Here is a 26,402-nt window from a genome sequence, read left to right as displayed (position 1 = left end):
TTGTAGCTCTGGCTGTATGTTTAGGCTTATTGTCCTGCTGCAAGGTGAACCTCTGTCCCAGTTTTAAGACTTTTTCAGACTCTTAATGGGGTTTTCTTCTAAGATTGCCCTGTATTTGACTCCATCCATCTTCCCATTAACTCTGACCAGCTTCCTTGTCCCCGCTGAAGAAAAGCATCCCCACAATATGCTACCATCACACCATGTTTCACGGTGGAGATGGTGTGTTTGGGGTGATTTACAGTGTTAGTTTTCCGCCTCACATAGCGTTTTGCTTTTTGTCCAAAAAGTTCAATTTAGGTCTCCTCTGACCACAGCACATTCTTCCACATGTTAGCTGTGTCACCCACATGGCTTCTCACAAACTGCAAACGGGACTTCTTATGACTTTCTTTCAACAATGGCTTTCTTCATGCCACTGTTCCATAAAGGCCAGATTTGTGGAGTGTACGACTAATGCTGCGTACACACGACCGGACTTTTCGACGGACTAGGTCCGACGGTCTTCCCGACGGACTTTCAGCGGAGTTCCGACTGACTTTCTGAAGGAACAGACTTGGACACACAAAAGCACACTAAAGTCCGACAGATTCGAACGTGGTGACGTACCACTCAACTAGAATAAGGATAAAGTTCATAGCCAGTAGCTGCCCTAGCATTGGTTTTTGTCCATCGGACTAGCATACAAAGAGATTTTTCGACCAGACTCAAGTCTCAAGATTTTAAACATGTTTTATTTCTAGGTCCGTCTGACTTTTGGGGAAAAAAAGTCTGCTGGAGTCTGACCTAGTCTGTCAAAGTCCGGTCATGTGTATGCGGCATAATAGTTGTCCTGTGGACAGATTCTCCATCTGAGCTGTAGATCTCTACAGCTCCTCCAGAGTTACCATGGGCCTCTTGGCTGCTTTTCTGATTAATGCTCTCCTTGCCGGGCCTGTCAGTTTAGGTGGACATCCATGTCTCAGCAAGTTTGCAGTTGTGCCATACTCTTTCCATTTTCGGATAATGGATTGAACAATGCTCCGTGAGATGTTCAAAGCTTGGCATATTTTTTTTTATAGTCTAACCCTGCTTTAAACTTCTCCACAACTTTATCCCTGAACTGTCTGGTGTGTTTCTTGGCCTTCATAATGCTGTTTGTTAACTAAGGTTCTCTAACAAACCTTCACAGAACAGCTGTATTTATACTGAGATTAAATTACACACAGGTGGACTCTATTTATTTATTAGGTGAATTCTGAAGGCAATTGGTCCCACTAGATTTTAGTTAGGCTACTTTCACACTGGGGCGTTGGGGGCGTCTGCACCAAAGCGCCTCTGTTTCTAGCGACAATTTACCAAAGTTTTTGCAGAGGTTTTCGGCCACTAGCAGGGTGCTTTTAACCCCCACTAGTGGTCAAAAAAGGGTTAAAACCACCGCTGCACTATCCCAGCGGGCAGGCGGCACTGCTGATTGATTTCTATGGGTAGGGGCGCTTTAGGAGCAGTGTATAAACCACTCCTACAGCGCTGCAAAGATGCAGCCTGCAGGACTTTTTTTGGCGTCTTGCCAGGACATCGCTCCAGTGTGAAAATACTTTTTAGTAAAAAAAATGTTAGCAAAAAAAAAAAACAACCCAACAGTGATTAGATACCATCAAAAGCTCTATTTGTGTGAAGAAAATTATAAAAAATTTAATCTGGGTACAGTTTTAGCATGACCGCGCAATTGTCATTCAAAGTGCAACAGCGCTGAAAGCTCAAAAATGGCCTGGGCAAGAAGTGGCTGTAAGTGCCCTGTAGGCACGTAGTTAAGGATAGCAATTGCATGAAGCCATTTATTATCACAGTTTTTTTGGATCCTTTTTAAATCCTAATGATAACAGAAATCACCCAAATGGCCCTGATAAAAGTTTACATACCCTGGAATGTTTGGCCTTGGTACAGACATAGAAGGTGGCACACACAAATTAAAATGGCAAATAAAGGTTAATTTTCCACATTTGTGGAAAATGAATAGGTAGAAAAGAACAGTCAAAAGACCTGCGTAACAAGGTAATGAAACTTTACAAAGATGAAAAAGGATATAAAAATATATTAACCACTTGAGGACCGCCGTATTGCCATTGTACGTCAGCACAATGGCACAGGCAGGCACAATCACGTACATCTACGTGATTGCCTTCCAGCGGGTGGGGGGTCCGATCGGACCCCCTCCCGCTGGTTACGGCGGTCCGATTCGGTCCAGGAGCGCTCCGTGATGAGGGGATGGCCGTTGGTTTTCGGCCACCCCCTCTGGATCGCTCCTGGCCAATGAGAAGCTTCCTCCCCTGTGTATTGTTTACACAGGAAGGAGGAAGTGATGTCATTCTCCTCGGGGCGGTCTTTTTGACCGGACTACGAGGAGAAGAGTAAAAGTAAGTGTGCACCAACACTACACTGACATGTAGGTACACACAGGCACACAAACCCCCCCCGATCCCCCCCCCGATCGCCCCCCCCCCCAGTCACAGTGTCACTGATTGCATTGATCATTTCTTTACTGATCAATGCATTCAGTGTCAGTTGTGACAGTAAAAACTGTCAGGACAGTTAGTGTTAGGTCCAGGGTAGCCCCCTATCACCCCCCAATAAAGATTTAACCCCCTGATTGCCCCTAGAGTTAACCCTTTCACCCCCTTTTGCCAGTGTCACTAAGCGATCATTTTTCTGATCGCTGCATGTGTCGCTAGTGTCGCTAGGTAGCTAGTTATTTTTTTAGGTTCACCGCCAGGTTTTTATATCGCTAGGTACCCCGATATACTACCCAATAATATTTTTAACCCCCTGATTGCCGCTAGTTAACCCTTTCACCCCCTTTTGCCAGTGTCACTAAGCGATCATTTTTCTGATCGCTGCATGTGTCGCTAGGTAGCTAGTTATTTTTTTAGGTTCACCGCCAGGTTTTTATATCGCTAGGTACCCCGATATACTACCCAATAATGTTTTTAACCCCCTGATTGCCGCTAGTTAACCCTTTCACCCCCTTTTGCCAGTGTCACTAAGCGATCGTTTTTCTGATCGCTGCATTAGTGTCGCTACAGTCGCTAGGTAGCTAGTTATTTTTTTAGGTTCACCGCCAGGTTTTTATAGCGCTAGGTACCCCGATATACTACCCAATAATGGTTTTAACCCCCTGATTTCCGCTAGTTAACCCTTTCACCCCCTTTTGCCAGTGTCACTAAGCGATAATTTTTCTGAACGCTGCATCAGTGTCGCTAGTGTCGCTAGGTAGCTAGTTAACTAGGCTCCCAAAAAGTCCCCCACATGTGGTATCCCCGTACTCGGGAGAAGCAGCAGAATTTATTTTGGGGTGTAATTTGACTTCTGCCCATAGCATGTGTGAGCAATATATCATTTAGTGACAACTTTGTGCAAAAAAAAAAAAGTTTGTAATATTCCCGCAACTTTTGGCAAAATATAAAATATTCCATGGACTCAACATGCCTCTCAGTAAATAGCTTGGGGTGTCTACTTTCCAAAATGGGGTCATTTGGGGGGGTTTTGTGCTATTTTGGCATTTTATGGCCTTCGAAACTGTGATAGGTAGTGAGGAGTTAAATCAAAAATTTGCACCCTTAGAAATCCTGAAGGTGGTGATTGGTTTTCGGGGTGCCGTGCGCGACTAGACTCCCAAAAAGTCCCACACATGTGGTATCCCCGTACTCGGGAGAAGCAGCAGAATGTATTTTGGGGTGTCATTTCACATATAACCATGGCATGTGTGAGCAATATATCATTTAGTGCCAACTTTTTGTAAAAAAAATTTTTTTTTTTTTTTTTTGTCATTATTCAATCCCTTAGGACAAAAAAAAAAAATATTCAATGGGCTCAACATACCCATCAGCAATTTCCTTGGGGTGTCTACTTTCCAAAATGGGGTCATTTGGGGGGGATTTGTACTGCCCTGCCATTTTAGCACCTCAAGAAATGAGATCGGCAGTCATAAATTAAAAGCTGTGTAAATTCCAGAAAATGTACTCTAGTTTGTAGACGCTATAACTTTTGCGCAAACCAAAAAATATACGCTTATTGACATTTTTTTTACTAAAGACATGTGGCTGAATAAATTTTGCCCTCAATGTATGACTAAAATTTAGTTTATTCGATTTTTCTTATAACAAAAAGAAGAAAATATCTTTTTTTTTCAAAATTTTCGCTCTTTTTCCATTTATATCGCAAAAAAAAAAAATCGCAGAGGCAATCAAATACCATCAAAAGAAAGCTCTATTTGTGGGAAGAAAAGGACGCAAATTTCGTTTGGGTGCAATATTGCATGACCGCGCAATTACCAGTTAAAACAGCGCAGTGCGAAATTGCAAAAAGACCTCTGGTCCTTAAGGTGTTTATTGGTCCGGAGCTGAAGTGGTTAAAAGCCTTGAATATGCCAGTCGGAACTGTTTAATCTCTTATTTAAGAAGTGGAAAATTAGAGGCCTTTTTGATACCAAGCCAAGGTCAGGTAGACCAAGAAAAATTGCAGCCACAGCTGGCAGAAGAGTTGCTCAGGATAGAAATAAAAACCCACAGGTACCCGTGGGAGAATTAAAGCCTGCTCTCCAAAAGGACAGTTTTGTTGTTTTTAAGGAACACAATTCAACAATACTTGAACAAAAAAGAGCTGCATGGTTGAACTGCCAGAAGGAAGCCTTTACTGTGCCAATGCAACAAAAAAAGCCTATGAGGCATGTCAAGGTGTTGTTGGGCATATTGTAACCAGTTTTTTGTGTGGAACTTGTACAGTAAAGCATTCTTTCTGGCAACTTGACCATGCGGCTTTTTTTTTTGTTCAAGTATCACCATATTGTGCTCCTTAAAAACAACCACACCATCTTTTTCCAGAGCAGCCTGAGAAATCTCCTGAGGTTACCTGTGGGTTTTTCTTTGTATCCCGAACAGTTCCTGTGGCAGTTCTGGCTGAAATCTTTCTTGATCTACCTGATCTTGGATTGGTATCAAGATCTCCAAATTTTCCACTTCTTATTTATTGATTGAACAGTACTGAGTGGCATATTCAAGGCTTTGGATAGCTCATATCCTATTCCATCTTTGGAAAGTTTCATTGCCTTGTTACGCAGGTCTTTTGACTGTTCATTTCTATCTCCTCATGGCTCAGTGTCTAGCCTGCTTAGTGCATCCATGTGAGAGCTAACAAACTCATTGACTATTTATACACAGACACTAATTGTGATTTAAAAAGCCACAAATGTGGGGAATTAACGATTGACACATTAACCTGTGTGTGCCACTTTCTGTCTGTACCAAGGCCAAACTTTATCAGGTCCATTTGAGTGACTTCCGTTCTCATTATGATTTAAAAAGGATCTCTCAGCACTGGAACCTGTGGTCTGATGAGACCAAGATTATTTGGTTCAGATGGTATCAAGCATGTGTGGTGGCAACTAGGTGAGGAGTACAAAGACAAGTGTCATTTCTTCAGTGTTTTCACATGAGAAGATATAATAAAATATTTACAAAAATGTGAGGGGTGTACTCACTTTTGTGAGTTACTGTACATTGGTGTATCCGATAAGGTGTGTATATGTATGGATAGTTTGCTTCTTTTAGCAAACTTTAGTGATAAAAGCTGTGCCAATGCAGTGTGCTGGGACCTTGTGCTGTAGTTGGCACAGTAAAACCAATGTTCAGCCACTGCTGGAGTATGTACACATCCACAGGAAGTTTATAAAGTGTCTACAGGATGTGCATGCTGAAGGGAGAGAAAATGTGTACCAAGTACCATATGTTAAAATTATACCTTTTTTTTTCCTTAACCACTTCAGCCCCGGACCATTTTGCTGGCCAAAGACCAGACCACTTTTTGTGATTCGGCACTGCGTCGCTTTAACTGACAATTGCACGGTCATGCGACATGGCTCCCAAACAAAATTGACGTGCTTTTTTTCCCCACAAATAGAGCTTTCTTTTGGTGGTATTTGATCACCCCTGTGGTTTTAATTTTTTCCGCTATAAACAAAAATAGAGCGACATTTTTTTTTAAAAAATGCATTATCTTTTACTTTTTGTTATAATAAATATCCCCCAAAAAATATCTAAAAAAAACATTTTTTTCCCTCAGTTTAGGCTGATACGTATTCTTCTACATATTTTTGGTTAAAAAAATCACAATAAGCAATTATTGATTGGTTTGCGCAAAAGTTATAGCGTTTACAAAATAGGGGATAGTTTTATGGCATTTTTATTAATAATTTTTTTTTACTAGTAATGGCGGCCATTCACGATTTTTTTTTTTTGTTTTTTTTTTTGTTTTTTTATTGTCACTGCGACATTATGGCGGACACATCGGACATTTTTGACACATTTTTGGGACCATTGTTATTTATACAGCAATCACTGCTATACAAATGCAGTGATTCCTGTGTAAATGACACTGGCAGTGAAGGGGTTAACCAGTGGGTGGCAGTGTAGGGGTTAAGTGTTCCTAGGAGTGTGTTACTAACTGTTGGGGGCTGGGGTTTCTTTCTCTGAACACTGATCTCTGCTCCAATCACATGGAGCAGAGATCAGCGTCACTTGTTGCTAGGCAGAACGGGGAGATGCTGTTTAAAACGGCATCTCTCCGGTCAGCCGCCCCGTGAGACGATCGCGGGTATGCCCCGCGACCGGACTCACGGGGGACCCGACCAGCACGCGAGCGCGCCGCTGGCGGCGCGCTTGCGAAGGCAGGGCAGCATTAAAGATTGGACGTACCTGTATGGCAATATGCCTGCCTGTGCCATTCTGCCGACGTACATCGGCATGCGCTGCTCGGGAAGTGGTTAACCACTTGCCTACAGGGCACTTACTCCCCCTTCCTGCCCAAGCCATTTTTCAGCGCTGTCGCACTTTGAATGGGACACTGTACCAAACAAATTTTTCATAGTTTTCTTCACATCTTTTGGTGGTACAGTATTTAATCACTTTTTTTTTTTTACTTGGTTACAAAATTTACTGACAGAACTAAGTAATTTTTCTCCTTCACTGATGAGACGGCACTGATGGGCATCGATAAGCTGAACTGGTGGGCACTGATGAGGATGTACTAATATGCCGCACTGGGCACTGATAGGTGGCACTGATAGGTGACACTGGGCACTGTTAGGTTGCACTAATGGACACTGATAGGCGAGACTGGTGGGTATTGATGGGCAGCACTGATAGCCAGCACTGACTGGCATCGCTAATGGGCACTGGTGGGCTCTGATTGGTGACACTGTTGGCACTATATTGTAATCGGCGCACTGATGGCCGTAACTGTACATTGGCCCTTTAAGACGCTGTAGAAGGCGCACGCGCCTGCAGTGTGCCCGGAGCCGATCTGAGTGCCAGGCGGGCACCCGCGATCGTTCGTGACAAAGCGAAAACCGGTATGTTTGTGTGCTCTGTCAGGGGAGAGGTGACAGATCGTGTGTTCATACTAAGTATGAACACTGATCGCTATTCTCCCCTAATCAGTCCCATCTCCTCCCCCTACATTTAGAACATACCTAGGGAAGGGGCATGACCGAAAAAAGTCTGCCGATCAGCACTCTCAGGCCGCGTACACACGGGCGGACTGTTCGCCCAACCTTGTCCGCTGAACAGTGTTTGGGCGGACAGTCCGCTCGTGTGTGGGCTTTCAGCGGACAGTTTCAGCGGACAGTTGGACGGACAATGTCTTTCGGAAATTCCGAAAAACTGTCCGCTGAAACTGTGTTTGAGCGAACAGTCCGCCCGTGTGTGGGCTTGTCCGCTGTACTTTCGAAATGAGCGGACTGTTCCCGCTCGGAAAGTCCGCCCATTTCGAGCGCGTGTACAGGTAGGCGGGGCCCGCGAAGGAGACGTCGCGGGCTCCGCCGCCTGGAATGGGCTTAAAGGGGAACCCCAACGCCGAAAAAAATCGGCGTGGGGGTTCCCCCCAAGTCCACACCAGACCCTTGTCCGAGCACGCTACCCGGCCGGCCAGGAAAGGGGGGCGAGCGAGCGCGCCCCCCCTCCTGAGCCGTACCAGGCCGCGTGCCCTCAACATGGGGGGTGCCTTGGGGAAGGGGGGGCCGCGCGGCCCCCCCACCCCAAAGCACCTTGTCCCCATGTTGATGAGGACAAGGGCCTCTTCCCGACAACCCTGGCCGTTGGTTGTCGGGGTCTGCGGGCGGGGGGCTTATCGGAATCCGGGAGCCCCCTTTAAGAAGGGGGCCCCCGGATACCGGCCCCCCACCCTATGTGAATGAGTATGGGGTACAATGTACCCCTACCCATTCACCTGTGAAATAAAGTACAAATAAAAACACAACACAGGGGGAAAAATATTTTATTGCACAGCCGGGGGTCTTCCGTCTTCGGGGGTCTTCTCGCCGGACTCCTCCGCTATGTGTGTGTAGCTCTTTTGCCAGCGGAGGAGTCCGGCTTTCTTCCTCCCCGCCGCCGGCCTCTTCTCCCGACTTCGGGGGTCTTGTCCCCCTCTTCGGTTCTTCTGCCGGGCCACCGCGCCTGGTCCGGTGGCCCGGTCTTCTGTCGCCGTCTTCCGTTCTTCTGTCGCCGCCTTCGGTTCTTCTGCCGGGCCACCGCGCCTTCTTGTAGCTCTTTTACAGGCGGTGGCCCGGTCTTCTGTCGCCGTCGCCGCCTTCCGTTCGTGTTCTTCTTCTTGTTCTTCTCCTGGAGATGTTGACTCGACGAGCTCTCCGGCCGGAATGCCGGGGACGCGCTGTGCGGTCACTTATATAGTGACAATGGGGCGGGGTCACATGGTATATGTCACATGGGTTGGTCACATGGGTTGATGTCACATGGGGACTATGACATCGTAAGGGGGCGGGGTCACCATGTGACATCAACCCATGTGACATATACCATGTGACCCCGCCCCATTGTCACTATATAAGTCACAGCGCAGGGCGGCTCTGGCATTCCGGCCGGAGGGAGCGACGTGTCAACATCGCCTGGAGAAGAACAAGAAGAACAAGAACGGAAGGCGGCGACGGCGACAGAAGACCGGGCCACCGCCTGTAAAAGAGCTACAAGAAGGCGCGGTGGCCCGGCAGAAGAACCGAAGGCGGCGACAGAAGAACGGAAGACGGCGACAGAAGACCGGGCCACCGGACCAGGCGCGGTGGCCCGGCAGAAGAACCGAAGAGGGGGACAAGACCCCCGAAGTCGGGAGAAGAGGCCGGCGGCGGGGAGGAAGAAAGCCGGACTCCTCCGCTGGCAAAAGAGCTACACACACATAGCGGAGGAGTCCGGCGAGAAGACCCCCGAAGACGGAAGACCCCCGGCTGTGCAATAAAATATTTTTTCCCCCTGTGTTGTGTTTTTATTTGTACTTTATTTCACAGGTGAATGGGTAGGGGTACATTGTACCCCATACTCATTCACATAGGGTGGGGGGCCGGTATCCGGGGGCCCCCTTCTTAAAGGGGGCTCCCGGATTCCGATAAGCCCCCCGCCCGCAGACCCCGACAACCAACGGCCAGGGTTGTCGGGAAGAGGCCCTTGTCCTCATCAACATGGGGACAAGGTGCTTTGGGGTGGGGGGGCCGCGCGGCCCCCCCCTTCCCCAAGGCACCCCCCCATGTTGAGGGCACGCGGCCTGGTACGGCTCAGGAGGGGGGGCGCGCTCGCTCGCCCCCCTTTCCTGGCCGGCCGGGTAGCGTGCTCGGACAAGGGTCTGGTGTGGACTTGGGGGGAACCCCCACGCCGATTTTTTTCGGCGTTGGGGTTCCCCTTTAAGCCCATTCCAGGCGGCGGAGCCCGCGACGTCTCCTTCGCGGGCCCCGCCTACCTGTACACGCGCTCGAAATGGGCGGACTTGCCTCCGCCTTACGTGGGCGAGTCCGTTCATTTCAAAAGTTGAGCGAACTGTTTGCCCAACCTTGTTCGTCAAACAGTCCGCTCGTGTGTGGGCAAGTCCGCTCATGCAAATTTTGAGCGGACTGTTTGATGAAACTGTTTGCCGAACAAGGTTGGGCGAACAGTCCGCCCGTGTGTACGCGGCCTCAGCCAATGGCCATCCTTTTGTCAGAACAAGGTAGAACAGCAGGGGAGATTGTTGTACTAACATTGAATAGTTAGTACAGCGGCTCCTCCTGAGCTGTCAGTTTTTTTTTTTCGTTCAGCCATGCTGGGTTGAACGGAAAAAAAAACCTACTACTGTGTACAAGGTGTTAAAGTTGAACTCCAATCAATCCTTTCTGTTTTGGTGGAGTCGTTTTAAAATTCAATTGCCTATCAGGTCTTTTCGGATTGTTTTGTGTGTAGAAAGTAAAGCTAGATACACACTATATCCAATTTTCTGTAGATTTTTTTTTTTCCTTTTAGGTTTACCAAAACCATATAATATGAGGTTAAACCTTAAAACCTCGTACACACGATCGGATTGTTGGCCAACAAAACCGTGGACTTTTGTCTGAAGGGCGTTGGCCCAAACTTGTCTTGCATGCAAACGGTAAGGAATTGTTGACTAACAAACATTGAGGTACTGCCGTACTACGTGTTTTTTCAACTCTTTAGTGCCACCTTTTGGGCTCCTGTTAATTTTGTGTTAGTAGAAGTTTGGGGAGTGTTGATTTGCGTTTTTCATTTAGCGCTTTTCAGTTTGTTTCTGAACGGCCGTTCATCAACCAGACATTTGACCGTTGCAGAGTTAACATGTTGTTTATTATTGGCCTTGGAGTTATTGCTTTGACATTATTTTTTTGGTTGAATAATAATTTGATTTGGTATATTTTATTTTTATTTTTGGATGCTTGGAATACACTTTTTGGTTAAGTTCTATTGGAAGATAGCATGTCTAATTTCATTTGTTTTCTTTTTTTAATGAACAATAAAAAAATTGTGAGAATAATACTTGGCTATTTTACTTCAAATGACAGTTTGGGAGTAGGCAGTTACATAAAAAAAAAATACAATGTAGAAGGGACACCAACATAGTTGTATCTTTGATCTTTGATCTTAAAAACTACGGGATGATGGTGTGGTAACTTGCGCCAAAAAAAGCATAATAATATTATTCTTTATCACCACAAAAAAAGCCCTTTAAAATTTGTTGGCAATAACTCCATCAGTATCACCAGCACAGCAGCTTCCTTGTTATCCGATTAAAGAATTGAAGAAGAGAATGTTCGTTGCATTTGGAGATTTCAAAATTTGCCACGTCACAAATGATAATTCTCCTTTACGAATGCTAGTTTACAAGACCGACCGCTTCTGGCTCGTCCTTGCTTCCGAGCATGTGTGTTTGCATTTTGGACTTTTGTCTTATGGACTTGTGTACGCACACTCGGAAAATCCGACAACAGACATTTGTCCGCGGAAAATTTTAAAACCTGCTATCCAACATTTGTTGGCGGAAAGTCCGACAACAATTGTCCGATGGAGTATACACACGGTCGGACTTACCGCCAACAACCTCACATCCAACATTTCCCGTCGGAAAGTCCGATCGTGTGTATGGGGCTTTAGAGTTTCAATTTGTTTGCAATCAGGCAGGCCCTTGCACTACATAATTTTGGTAGATCTAAAGGACATCGGACAACAAAAGTTGTATGGTGTCTAATAAACAGTAGTGCCTGATGGGTATTTATTAGATGATCTATTGCAAATAGATGTCTTGTTTACCTCTGCTGGAAAGATATCTGTATATGTCACACCAGACATTCTGATTTTCTGACACTCCCTAAATTCTTTTGTCTTTTGTACTTTTCTTACTGAGTGTATTAATCATTTGTATCACTGCCTAAGCAACCAATTTTTAACCCCTGCAGTTTTGACAGTGATAACAAAAATGTACTTTTATTCAGCAGTTGATTCGCAGTAGGTGGACTACCTAGGGGAGGGTTGATTATGATTACTTCTGTCCGACAGGGCAATAAAGGCTCATTCACATGTGTGGGTATTGTTGCTACCCCTTTTGAAAAGTAATCCATGGTGGATTGCTCTTTACTGAATGTTAGGCAGTGAGGAGGTGATATGTTACCTCCTCACCGTCTGTTTTAACTCTCAAAATGCTGTCCACTGTGCTTCAACCTCATGCATTGCGGTTGAAGTACAGTGTGGCCTTATTTACTCCAATGGGTGCCATACGGCGACAGTACCGTCCACCAAATGCGACATGCTATATAGTTTCATAGTTAGTTTAGGTTGAATAAAGACACCAGTCCATCCAGTTCAACCTGAGTGAGTGTCTACAATTGTCCCTAGCCCTGTACATTGCACACTCATGTCGGTCCCTACCCTCAAGGAGCCCATCATCCAAGGTCCCCATTCATATACTAGGGCCAATTTTGGACAGAAGCCAATTAACCTACTTGCATGTCTTTGGATTGTGGAAGGAAACCGGAGTACCCGGAGGAAACCCACACAGGCAGGGAGAACATGCAAACTCCAGGCAGGTAGTGCCGTGGTTGGGATTTGAACCAGCGACCTTCTTACTGCTAGGTGAGAGTGCTAACCACTACACCACTGTGCTGCTGTTTTGTGTATAATTTGCGCCGCAAAGCATTGGGGGCATGTCACGGGTACAGCCCTTAGGGATTACATTATGCTGTTTAGTTGGGGGATGGTAAAAAGAATAGTAAGATACTGTCTAATAAGTTTTAGCCAGAATGGTGATATTTTACATATACTTGAATGGAAAGCTTCATACAGAGCTTTTAATGCCGCCGTTTTAATCGATTTACAATTTGTATCTTCTTCAGGATTCAGGTGGAAATCAACACAAAGTATCGGTCTCTCCTGTGGTCCATGTGCGAGGGCTGTGTGAGTCGGTGGTAGAGGCTGATCTAATGGAGGCTTTGTCGAAGTTTGGGACAATATGGTAATGTATATTTAAGTTAAAATTCAAAGTGATTCTTTTCTTAGTGTTTTCAACCTACAGAATTTGCGCACCAGGCCAGGTTTAGCCTGTCTGATCATGGGGTGCAGTAAAAAAAAGTCAGCCGGGGGATGTCAGCACACTTCTTCTTTTCTTTTTTCTTTTCTTCTTTTCTTTTAATTTTCTTTTCTTTTTAATGTTTTCTTTTCTTTTCTTTTTTTTTTCTATTCTTTTTCTTCCCCTTCTTTTTTTCTTGTAGTTTTATGTGTTTGAATAGTTCTTGTTTTTACCTGTCTTTCCTTTGTGTTCTATGTCCTTGCAGAAATGGACATTTTTGTACAGGATCTTTGCCTCCCCATAAGTCAATGACCATCTTTCCCACAGTGTGACAGAGATGCAGGGAACCAGTATTTCCTATTTACTCAGCATGCTTCTGTACCACAAGTCCCCCACATCTGACATGAATTTCTGGTAGTACAAAGGCAGAAGTGCACACTAGTTCTCTGGGTCTCTACTAGGCTGCAGGGCGCCATTAGAAATCATGGGGCCCCTTACAGCTTACCTTATGCCCCCCATAGAGGTGTAGAATTTTGAGGCACCCTTGGAAAACCCAGACAATATTAGGTAGGTTGTTGATTGCGTTGCAGTGAATTGTAGGTTTGCACTATTTAAGAGGGTCTTAATATGTGACTACTTCAGAGTGCAGGGGCCAGGAGTATGTGATATAGAAATTGCAGGAGTCATGAGTATGTAAAGTACAAAGTGCTGGAGTCAGGTGTATGTAATGTACATAGGTCATCTGGCAAAAGATGCATTACATGTGCCAAGCACTAGTATTGCTCATGTCATCAAAAACGCTCTAGGAATTTGGACACACTAGCCCTCCAGCCTACCTGACTGTATGTAGTCCTCTCTGTGCACAGTTTACTACACCTTGCAGTACACAGAACACATATTAAGAATAATAGTGATCATTGAGACACAGCAGCAGCAGAGAGGAGCAGTGGGCTGTGCCATACTTTTCATGGCCCAGGGTGCCCAACAGATGAAAACCAGCAGGATTTAGGGATCCATGGATAAAGGAAGATGCATACACAAGGAGCCCTTTGTTGACCGCTCTAGAACATGTGTACCCAAGCTGTGCAGTGCCCTCTCGTTCCTCTATTTCCTGATAATGACATTGACACTACTGGTTCTAGGGGAGGGGGCTAATATCCATATAGATAAAATATGCTGTAGAGAGTGTAAAAATCTTTTATTTTTTTATTTTAAGTAATCTAACAGTTGCAATATTAGTGCAAAGTGAGAAAACAGAAGAAAAAATCTAAATCAAATCAATATTTGATGTGACTACCCTTTTGGCTTCACACCAGCAGCAATTCTTCTAGGTACACTTGAACACACAGTTTATGAAGAAACTCGGCCGGTACGATGTTCCAAACATCACAGATCGTCTATGCATGTAGGCTGCCTCAGACCCTTCCCTCTCTTCATGTAATCCGAGACAGACTTGATGAGATCAGGGCTCTCTGGGGACCAAACCATCACTTCCAGGACTCCTTAGCAGCTGCAAGATCAAAGGATAAGTTCACCTTTAAAAAAAAAAAGTAGGGGTGTATGGGCTGCTTGTTTAGTAACCTTACACCCTGGATATGGGTGTAACATGTTATGAAAGGTGAACTTATTCTTTAAGTAGTGGCTGTGAATGGATTTTTGAAAAATAAGGATATCTTTCAGTGTCACTTTAAGCAGAGGCTGGGTGCACAGTAGGTTAGATGCTCACAAGGTTTCTTGCAACATCAACAGAGTACATGAACATTTCCCCATATTTTATCCCTCTTAGGCTCCTTTCACACTGGGGCGGTGCGGGCGTCGGCAGTAAAGTGATGCTATTTTTAGCGGCGCTTTACCGTGGTTTTAGCCGTGGTTTTAATAGTGGTTTTAACCCCCACTAGCGGCCGAAAAAGGGTTAAAATGCCAGCAGTATACCTGAGCTGAGCCATTGATTTCAGTGGGTAGGAGCGGTGAATACACCGCTCCTTTCACCGCTCCAAAGATGAGGCTAGCAGGACTTTTTTCACCGTCTTGCTAGCGCACCGCTCCAGTGTGAAAGCCCCTCGGGCTTTCACACTGGAGTGAAAGGGGCCGTTTTTTTCAGGCGCTACACAGGCGCTATTTTTAGCGCTGTAGTGCCTGAAAACCGCCCCAGTGTGAAAGGGGCCTTAAGCAAAATGCACATGTTGGACTTACCTATTTTGTGCATGTGCATGTGTGTTTGTACATGTTTTGTGTTTTTGCTAACATTCCCTTTGCTAAGTGCACAGCATCCACTATTTTAGTAAAACGCATCCAATGTGACTCCCAGTCTCTTTGAAAAATGAGAGAAGCAGACACTGTCCCTAATCCACTAAAGTGCTGTAAGGGTATATGTTGTCTTAAAAAAAAAAAAAATGCTTTAGTCTGAAAATGGTTTAAAATGTAATGGCTATCCACCCTGCTTTTAATTAATTGGGCTTGAGCATTTATAGACCTTCAACTGCAGGTGCACAGGATACATACATACACACACACACACACACACACACATATATATAAATGCACAAAAATATCATATAAAAAAATATATTATGCAACACAGAGGGGCCAAGAGCAAAATCCTGGTACTGTTTTTTTATTATCAATATCCCACCGCACACCGATCTTGCAGCACATTGCTACACACTCTTGGCTTCTCTGTATTGCACCTTAATCACCATAGTATGCACTAGCATCTGTTACTCCACACTGTTCTCAGCTCATTCCCAACCCATAACATGTGCTTTGGCACCTCTCCGGGTGTCAACAAGATAAATATGTGCTGCTCTTTGGCCTGAATACACTAAGTGGCAGAATGCAATCTGATCGTAACTGGCACCCTATTACAGTGTGCACCTGCAAACATGTGCAGCTCACCAAGACTCCAGGGATGGGTTCTGTATGGGAGATGTATCTCTCTCTTCTCCCTAATTTAGGTCATGGTCCCATGCAAGGGGCATTAAAGGGTTCGTAGACTCACAGGAGATGTTTAAAATAGAAGGAACTACACAGAGCACACGATTGAGCTGTAGCAGTTTGAGGTTGGAAAACGCCCCTAAAAACTCTAGTACTGTAACACCCCTCCTGTAGGTAACAAGCTTGTTGTATTATTTTGTATGCTAAAACTAAGTGGACTTTTTATGTTACTAAGCAGAAGAAAAGCTACGTTCATTTTCTGTGATGTTGCCATTTTGGAAAATAGACCGTGGATATACAGCTGCTGGTGATCCAGACTCCTTAACTTAAAAAAATATACAGGAGGTAAAATAAGTATTGAACACCTCACCATTTTTCTATGTAAATTTAGAAAGGTGCTATTGACATAAAATTTTCACCCCATATCATTAACAACCCATGTAATCCATACAGACAAAGAAACCAAAAAATAAAAAAAAATGAAGAAAAGAAATGTAAGCTATGCGTAATAAAATAGAATGATAGAGGGAAAAAGTTCTGAACACGTTAACTGAAATGTATTTATTACTTCGTACAAAATCCTTTTGTTGGTAATGATAGCTTCAAGGCGCCTCCTGTATGGAGAAACTAGCCGTGTGCATTGCTCAGGTGGGATTTTGTCCCATTCTTCTACACAGTCTTCAAATCTTGAAGGTTCCATGGGCCTCTTCTATGAACTCTGATCTTTATTTAGTTCTTTCCGTGGATTTTTCTATTGGATTCAAGTCAGGTGATTGGCTGGGCCATTGTAGCAGCTTTATTTTCTTTCTTTAAAACCAATTGAAAGTTTCCTTGGCTATGTATTTGGGATCATTGTCTTGCTGAAATGTCTACCCTCATTTCATCTACATCATCCTGGTAGATGGCAGCAGATTTTTATCAAGGTCTTGATACAGTTATCCATTCATCCTTCCTTTAATGATATAAAGTTAGCCAGCAACATATGCTGAAAAACAGCCCCACACACCTTGGTATGGTGTTTTTGGGGTGATGTGCAGTGCCATTTGACCTCCAAACATGGGGTGTATTATGACATACAAAGATTTCAGTTATATACAATATTCTCTGAGTATTTCACAGGCTTGTCTAAATGTTGTGCAGCAAACATTAAACAAGCTTCAACATGCTCTTTCTTCAGCAATGGAGTCTTGCATGGTGAGCGTGCATACAGGCCATGGCGGTTGAGTGCATTACTTATTTTCTTTGAAACAATTGTACCTGCTAATTCCAGGTCTTTCCGAAGCTCTCTGTGTTATGGTCTTCAGGTGGTGAGTCTGACTTAGTGGAAGGGGACCGCTCTTACGGCTCTGGTTCTGGTCTCACTGGAATGGGAACAGGTAGACCGGAGCACAGCGGGGTAGGAGAGTCCAGCCAGGTGCAGCAGCAGGCACTGGATAGGAGAGGATCCTCTGGAGCAGGAACTCGCAGTGGCAGGAAGGCAGCTAGGAGAAGGCTGCAGACAGGATGGCGGGCTCTTCAGGATGCAAGGTACAGATGCAGGAGCAAGCAGGAACTGGCAGAGGTGTCAGATACAAGCAGAGGTTCGGCAACAGGTAATCAGTCCAAGAGAGGTCAAACAAGCCGGGGTCGGAGCAGGAGAGGTCAACAGAGTCAGACGGAGCCGGGTCAGGTATCAGGTTGGTAGCAGACAGATCAACAGGTTTCTTCAGGCACAAGCTGCAGACGAACAGCACAGAACGACTGCAGCTGCTCCTTTAAAAAGGGCCACTGGCGCCAATAGCGTTAACGCGCACTCGTGCGTGCGTATGCCGCGCGCACATCCGAACGACGTGCACCCGCTCGTGCTTGGAGACGCGCGTGCCCACGACGACCCGCGGCACGAACGCGCGTGCGCGAACGGGCACCCGATCGTGCAGAACGGGCGGATTCCTGACACTCTGCTAGTGGTCCTTGGCTCTTGGACAACTCTTCTGATAATTATTTTCACTCCTCTGTCAAAAATCTTGCGAGGAGCACCTGGCTGTGGCCGGTTTATGGTGAAATTATGTTCTTTCCACTTCCAGATTATGGCCCCAACAATGCTCACTGGAACATTCAGAAGTTTAGAAATCCTTCTGTAACCAATGCCACAAGTGTATTTTGCAACAATAAGGTTGTGAAGGTCTTCAGAGAACTCTTTGCTTTTATCCATCATGAGATGTTTGTCATGTGACATCTTGGCTATGAGACACCTTTTTTATAGGCCATCGGTTGACTGAAGAAGCAGATTTTAATTTGCACTGACAAGAGGAAGGATTGCTTTCTAATTATTGATAGATTTCAGCTGGTGTCTCGTCTTTCCATGCCTTTTTTGCACCTCGCTTTCTTCATGTGTTCAATACTTTTTTCCTGTGCCATTCCATTTTATTACACATAAATTAATTTCTGAATTTATTTGTTTTGGTTTCTTTGGATGGATTGCATGGGTTTTTACCAACATGTGGTGAAAATTTCATGTCAACAGCACCTTTAGAAATGTATTTACCTAGAAATAGGGTGACACGTTCAATACTTATTTTACCCACTGTACATATATAATATAATCTCAATTTTGCTGCCAAAAGTGATCTGGTAACTAACATACTAACCTTTCTTTTCTTTGCAGTTATGTGATGATGATGCCCTTTAAGCGTCAAGCCTTGGTAGAATTTGAAAATACAGAGTTTTCTAAAAAATGTGTTACATTTGCTACCTCTGAGCCTGTGTATATAGCAGGACAGCAAGCCTTCTTCAATTATTCCACAAGCAAGCGAATCACGCGGCCAGCAAACACTGAAGATCCTTCTGGGGGAAATAAAGTTCTTCTACTATCAATTCAGAATCCCTTATATCCAATCACAGTTGTAAGTCTGCTCTCATGTACTGATTAGGCTTGGTGTGAGAACTGATTGCCAGATGTTACACTAATGTAAACTATTAATGTTATAATAATGAAATGCACAGATACGTGACCATGTGTTCATTATACATAATTTTATATTATTTGTCTGCTGTGATTCCTGATAGATTATTTGGGAAACGATCATTATATAAATATTTGAGCTGCAGCTGCTAAATTATTTCTATTGTTGCATGATCAAGGGCTGTCTTCGTAATTCCTGGTAATTGGTCTGCATTTCAGAATCAGATTGGGGTCTCAGTAACCTATAACTGACTGCCATGTAGGTTGGGATGGGCAGTTGTTTGTTCAAATACATGCATTTGGAAAGGACGCCTATTTTAAAGCATTTGATAGGTTTACTTGCCCTCATCAAGAGGGTTTACAACCTCCAGGTTACATGAAGAGTCTACATGCTCCTTGAGGCAGAGAAGTACAGGTATTTGCTGCTCTGGGCCTCTAGTCCATTGTTTTATTGTTTAGTAGTAAATCGGCATTGCAGTTAACTCCCAGACAATCTGTAAATACACAAATCAGATACATGTACTGTACAAGGGATCAAGGGTTCACATAGGTGGTTAAAACAAGCGGTTCAGCCTTATTTCTACCACTCACCTCCAAAGGAACATGGTGGCCACTCAGGTGAGTACACAGCTGTGGTGCTTCGCCCTGCAGTGTGGCAATTCTAACGTAGCAGACAGAGTATAGCAAAGCGGTGCACGCTTCACAAACTCGCCCATTGAAGTGAAAGGGCCTGTGTCAATTTTTGGAGGGGCAGTAGGGACTTCCACTTTTGTTTGAACCTAGTCCTGGACACCTTTGCAGCACTGCCTAGTAGGATTAATTCCTACTTCAATTTGGCTACTTCCTGGGTCCATTTTACCACTTGCTCATTTTTATGAGTCGCCTGTCAGGCTTTGAAATGTAACAAATGTATTTAAATTACAATAAATGAAAAGAATTAAGAATCCTTTGTTAAAGGGGTTGTATAGGTTTTTTTTTTTTTTAAATAACAGACATGTCATACTTACCTCCACTGTGCAGTTCGTGTTGCACAGAGTGGGCCCGATCCTCATTTTCTGGGGTCCCTTGACAGCTGTCTCGGCTCCTCTCTGCAAGAGCTAACCCTCCTCTGGGAAGCGCTCTCCCAAGGGGATTAGCTTGCGGGCGCGCTCTTGTGTGATGCACCCGGCTGCTATGGCCAGCAAGTGTATCACTCAGCCACCCCAACCCCCCCCGGTGCCACGTCATTGATTTGATTGACAGCAGCAGGAGCCATTGGCTGCTCTGATATCAATCATCGAATGAAAAGCCCACAGGAGCTGGGGGAAAGCAACGCGGGATCGCACCCACGGAAATTTGGGGGGGCCGGAGAGTGCAAGTTGTTTTTTCACCTTAAAGCATAAGATGCATTAAGGTAAAAAAACACAAAGCTTTACAACCCCTTTAAGTTAAACAGTTCACATATACTGTGTAATTACAGTTTTTCTGGAATCCCACTTTAATCTACACCATTTTGCTCGTTCATGTAGATTTTTATATGACTGTTAAAAGATGAGCTCTAGCCTTCCCCTAATGAATTAAAAGTCAGCAGCTACAGTAGCTGTTGACTTTTAATATAAGGCCACTTACATGTTCAGTGATCTAGCACTGTCCTCACCTGAGCCAATTTTTCAATGGATTTCAGGTCCAGGTGTCGGCATCTTAACTTGTGGCCAGCCAGCTTCCTACTGCCTATCTGTGAGCCGCAGTGCTCTTTGTGAATAGTTACGCGGTCTTCTGGGACCTGTGATGTATCAAAGAAACCTGCAGGGAAAGGAGGGAGGAGCTGAACCTTTGCCCGGATCAGCAAAGTAGGAGTGGATATTGGAAAATAAAAAATGGCAGTTGTTAAGGGGGAATGGAGAAGGCAAATAAGATGAACTTCCCCTTTTGGGTGAAGTAGCACTTTAAGGGTACAAAACATTCTACACAATCATTTTCCTTACTTGGCAATCTTTTAATCTGATGGTTATTTAAAGTAAATCATTTTTCTTTTTTTTTTTTTATAGAGTAAGGGAGAATCAATTACCTTTTTGTTGTGTGTGTGTGTGCGTTTTTTTTTCTATGGTGGGGATTCTTTTCACTTCCTGTCCTGTAGCTAGTAACAGGAAATTGGATATCTCTCCAAAGTGGGGAAAATCCCTAGTAGTCACCAGAACTAATGTTCGAGTTAGACTTCTTTATTCCTGTTCTGTTGACCACTCAGAATTTGGGGATTTTCTTTCACTTTTGGAGATAGCAGGCACCAGGACAAAGAGGGGGAATCTACGTAACAGGGACACAGACAGCAATAAAAACCTGACAGGTGTTGTAATTCATCTCCACTCTAAAACTAAGAAATTGTGAAGCGCAGTGCGGTCCTGACCTATCTCAAAGCTCAAAAAGCAGACATAGTGGTCCTGGTGGAGACTCATCTTACTGGCCACCTGCTGCTGACGCTTAAAAAACCATGGGTGGGCTGGGTATACCAGGCCCCGTTCTCTACTAACTCCAGGGGTGTAGCGCTCCTAGTGTCCAAGTCTGTGCAATTTTTACTTATCCTGCTTAAATCTGATCCTGAGGGGCGGTTTCTATTTTTACATGCCCGCATTAATGGTAAGGAACTTCTTCTTTTAGCTATTTATATCCCTCCCCCTTTTCAGTTTACTGTACTAAATGAGGGCTTGGCGTTCATGTCCCAATTCCCTACTGTCCCGGCGGTGTGGCTGGGGGACTTCAACAATGTCGCACATAGAGATCTAGACAGGCTTGTGTTGACTCCCCCTCCCGCGCTGTCACCGGGGCTTACTAGGTTTGGCAGGTTTTTCCTGGAGCTTGCTCTGGTGGACACCTGGCGACATAGTTTCCCCACGGGCAAACAATACTCCTGTTTTTCGGCGTCGCATTCCACTATGTCTCGGATTGACTTTATTTTTATTTCACGCCCTCTTCTCCCCTATTTGGGGGAGGTGGGGTTTAACCCGCGCGTGCTCTCGGATCACGCCCCGTACTGGGTCGTGCTGCGCCTCCCGGGCCCTCCACAATCCTATTCCTGGAAATTGAATCCTTTCTGGTTGGGGGTGACCCCCGGATTGGAGGACGCGGGGTCGGAATGGGAACTGTTTTTCGATATGAACCGCGGTACGGCCCCTTTTACGCTGGTATGGGACTCGTTTAAGGCACATGCTCGGCTGTACATGGCCCGCCAAATTTCGCAATATCGCCGATCGTCTGCCGAGGCGTTGCTTCAGGCGGAACACCAACTGTCTGTTGCTGAGCAGGAGTTTGTGGGAGACCCTTCCCCGAGTAGGGCTGATTTTCTCAAACTACAATCTAGAGTGGTGAATGGTTTGCATATAGAGCGGGCGGAGAGGAATGTATTCCACATCAGGCAAAGGGTGTATGAATGTGGCGAGCGGGCTGGTCGCCTGCTGGCCTACTTGGCGCATATGGACCAGCGGCCCCCCACGGTAGTCTCCCTACGTGGCTCTGATGGAGTGCTGATTTCTGACCCCGACGCGGTAGCTGAGGAGTTTAGAGCATTTTATGCATCACTATACCTCTCGACAGCCTCTAACGCTGGGGACGGGGTGGACGGGTTGCTCGAGAATCTCGACCTGCCCTCGCTTACGCTAGCTCAGATAGCGCCCTGGAGGCCCCTATTACCACCGAGGAGATCGCGGAGGCGATGTCCTCGCTAAATTTTTCCAAAGCTCCTGGGTCGGATGGGCTCCCCCTTGAATTTTATCTAAAATATACTGATTTCCTGACTCCTAGGCTGCATGAACTGTTTTCTCATATATTTGAGTCGGATTCTCTCCCTCCCTCAATGCGTGAGGCTTACATAGTCCTCATCCCCAAACCTGGGAAGAATTTGGAATTCCCCGAGTCCTATAGGCCTATTTCCCTACTTCAGCTAGACATCAAGATCCTGGCCAAGGTCCTGGCTATCCGTCTGAATGCGGTTATCCTGGACCTGATCCATCCAGACCAGACGGGGTTCATGCCTTCCAAAAATACGGCTTATAATTTGCGAAGGCTTCACATGAACCTGCAGGCGCAGCATGACCAGGTGGGGGCTAGAGCGGTGATTTCTTTGGACGCAGCCAAAGCGTTCGATTCAGTGGAGTGGAGGTATTTGTGGAGCTGTTTACAGCGCTTTGGCTTCGGACCCCGTTTTAGTAAATGGATACGCCTCCTGTATAGCGGCCCTTGTGCCAGGATCTTGGTTAATGGGCGGGTGTCGTCCCCCTTCCCTCTCTCTCGGGGTACTAGGCAGGGCTGCCCCCTATCCCCATTGCTATATGCTATTGCGGTGGAGCCGCTGGCGGCGGCTCTCAGGGGGCACCCTGATATCCGGGGGCTTGAGTGCGACAGCCTGGAGGAGAGGATTAGCCTGTATGCAGATGATATGCTGCTGTATCTGGCGGATACAGGCCCCTCCCTCCGGGCGGCTCTTGAGACGATCCAGTTGTTTGGAGCTTACTCAGGGCTTAAAATTAACTGGGAGAAATCCCAAATTTTTCCCGTGGATCTGGGTGTCCCCTCCGAAGTTGAGGCCTCTGCCCCCCTCCTGCGGGTAAGTACGATAAAATATTTAGGTGTCTATGTCACCAGATCCCCCGAGGATTACATTAGGCTAAACATAGATCCCTTGGTAGCTTCCATGAAGGTCAAAATTAAGACGTGGGCCAAGCTTCCTCTGGGTGTTCTGGGTCGAATAAACCTAGTAAAAATGATTATTTTGCCGGGGTTTTTATACGCATTTTGGCACTCCCCTGTTTATTTACCCCTGCGGCTGTTTAAATCCATAGAAGCCTTGCTAAATTCCTTTGTTTGGGGCTCGCAGCGACACAAATTATCGTGGCAAGTGTTGAAGTGTCCTGGGGATCTGGGAGGGGCGGCCCTGCCGGACTTCGCTCTGTATTACCTGGCGGCCCAGGTGTCCCACTTTTTCCACCTGGACAAACAGGACAGGGATAGGTATTTAGCATTTGTTTGCCCCAGGCGTGGACACTTGATCACCCACCCCTTCCAAATGCTCTTTAAAGCCTGCGCCTCGGCGGACATCCGGGGAGGTCGCAGAGGACTCCTTTATGCACATTGCAGGATTTGGGAGGTGGTGGGTAGAAAGCTGGCTTTTCCTGAGACCCACTCCCACACCCCACTTTGGGATAACCCCGGCTTGGGCGAATTGCGCCTGCTTCCGGGATACTCGGTCTGGCTCACGCATGGGGTTAGATTTCTCTCCGACTTATACCGAGGCCGGGTGCTGAAATCGTTTCAAGAACTTAAGGAAGAATTTGCGCTCTCGAACTCCATGCTCTACAGGTACCTCCAGCTTCGCCATGCTCTTCAGGCACAATTTGGGCAGTCCCCACCTGGGGTGGAGGGCCTGGCGGTGGTGGATGTGCTCTTGGGGCAAGACCCACGTAAACTGATCTCTAGCATATACAATCTTTTGACTCGACCCCCGGCGATTGTACTGTCAGAGGCCCTTAAGGGGAGGTGGTTGGAGGATGTTGGGGGATTTGAGGATGATGAATGGGAAGATGCCCTGGATGCTGGTAAAAAGGTCTCACCTAGACTCTCGGACCGGTTCACCCACCTGAATATTTTACATAGAACGTACTTGACCCCGATGCGCATTGCTAAATATAAACCAGATTACAGCCCCCTCTGCCCCAGGTGTGGTAGCCTACAAAGCACCTTTTTTCATATCCTGTGGTCTTGCCCGGTGATTCAATGTTTCTGGTCTCAAATTGTTAGATTTATCCACGACAAGATGGGGTCACCTCTGACACTATGCCCCAAACAGTGCCTTTTGGGGGTTTTCCCTGATCCAGACTCGGACAAGTACCACAAGATATTTTTACATGAATCTTTATTTATGGCTAGGTTACTGGTGGCGAGAAAATGGCTACAAGTCCAGCCCCCCACGTTTCAGGAATGGGTGGCTGCGATCAATCAGGTACTCCCGTACAAGAAAGAACTATATGCCCATAGGGGTTGTCACTCTAAGTATGCTAAAATCTGGGACACATGGTTGAATGAGGCCGCCACTTGCAATGAGCTTCCCTCACAAGGGCTAGGTGACCCTGCGTAATCGGACTAAAGAGGGTCGGCACTGCACTGCGCAATGAGAATATTGCTCTGGTGAAATCTATGTTCCCCTGATGTAATGTCCCCTTGGATTCGCCTTATGGACCCGTTCCCCCTGCTGCTTATGTATACTTTAGTTTCTGTTTTTATGTGTTTCTTTCAGTATTTTGCTCACATTGATGTATTGGGGACCTGCGCGCCCCCCTTGCCACACAGGATGCATTTTTTTAAGTCTCCCGCTGTCGCGATCTTTGTATTGACCAATGTCTGTACAGTTTCTTTTTTGTATATTACATTCTCAATAAACCACCACGTTGTTTGTAAAAAAAAACTAAGAAATTGTTTTACCTTCAGTTTTCAAGTTTATGAATAGAAGTACACATGCAGTGCATTTATTGTTTTCAAAACTATAAAATAATTGTATTCCTTATTCCTTTCCTATAGGATGTCTTGTATTCAGTCTGCAACCCAGTAGGAAAAGTGGAGCGTATAGTAATTTTTAAGAGAAATGGAATTCAAGCCATGGTGGAATATCCTTTTTTTTTTTATTTATCTTTTGTTTATAAAGGATAAAATCAAGAATATGAACATGGTTTGTTTCATAGAGATTTCATTGGTATACGTTTTTAGAACTGGTGGGATAAACTACTTTCTTTCTTGTTCATTGAGGCACACAAGATTCAGACAGCATAAGAAAATTGACCAGGCTGGGATAACTCCTTGCTTTTTTTTTTTTGCTACTGTCCTAAGAGGAAGGGAGCCTTTTCTGTAATAAGAAAAAGTTTAACAAATTTGTCCTTTGTTTCAAGATTATTTTCTTTATCATGCATTACAGCACATAGGAGGTATTCAGAAATGTAGGGTTATGCTGCCATTTTCAAGAGTTTGGACACAATCAAGGTTGGACTTGTGTCTTTTTTCGACCTCAACTACTATGTAACTAGATGCCATTTGAGAGGGAACACCTCTCTAGCCTATCCTGTCATTTACAAATGACGGGGAGAGAATACCTTTTTGCCCAAGAAAAATCTGTCTGGCAAAATTTATATTCTCAAACCTGTCAGCCTCCCTACTTCCTGGTCGTCTGTACACACATTTCAAGTGGTTATAAAGGAAGGAGTTTTTTTTTATCTTATTGCATTCAATGCATTAAGATAAAAAACTTTCTGTTTGCAGCTGCCCTCCCTTATACTTACCTGAGGTCCATCTAGATCCAGCGATGCTGCACGAGACTTGGCTGTCTAGGACTCCCCTCCCCATTGGCTGAGACAGCAGCACAGTGCCATTTGCTCCCGCTGCTGTCAATCAAAGTCATTGGAGAGAAAGGGGGCTGGGTCGCGGTTCCATGTCTGAATGCTTGCTGTTGGGGCACTCAACAGGAGGGAGGCCCAAGAGCACTGAAGAGGGACTCAAAAAGAGGAGGATCTGGGCTGCTCTGTGCAAATCCACTACACAGAGCAGGTAAGTATAACATGTTTGCTATTTTTAACAAAAGAAAAAATGAGACTTTAGTAGCACTTTTAATTTTTTTTTATTATTTTTTTTACCAGTTAGAGATGCAGGTCTA

At 45.3% G+C, this 26,402-nt stretch overlaps 1 protein-coding gene across 1 annotated transcript in view; it reads left to right on the top strand.

The window, feature by feature from the left end:
• The window catches only part of HNRNPLL (heterogeneous nuclear ribonucleoprotein L like), a 98,277-nt gene that overhangs the window by 25,814 nt on the left and 46,061 nt on the right, over nucleotides 1-26,402 (top strand). Inside the window, exons 2-4 of the mRNA XM_077486463.1 lie at nucleotides 12,689-12,807; nucleotides 18,440-18,677; nucleotides 25,280-25,367. Of these exons, the coding sequence (XP_077342589.1) occupies nucleotides 12,689-12,807; nucleotides 18,440-18,677; nucleotides 25,280-25,367 (445 nt within the window). The remainder of the gene's footprint in view (nucleotides 1-12,688; nucleotides 12,808-18,439; nucleotides 18,678-25,279; nucleotides 25,368-26,402) is intronic.

This window comes from Lithobates pipiens, unplaced genomic scaffold, assembly GCF_037356315.1.
Source record: "Lithobates pipiens isolate NorthernLeopardFrog02 unplaced genomic scaffold, aLitPip1_a1.2 Scaffold_18, whole genome shotgun sequence".
Lineage (NCBI taxonomy): Eukaryota > Metazoa > Chordata > Amphibia > Anura > Ranidae > Lithobates > Lithobates pipiens.
The sequence above is the reverse complement of the archived record's forward strand: the minus strand, read 5'-3'. Positions and strand labels throughout refer to the sequence as shown.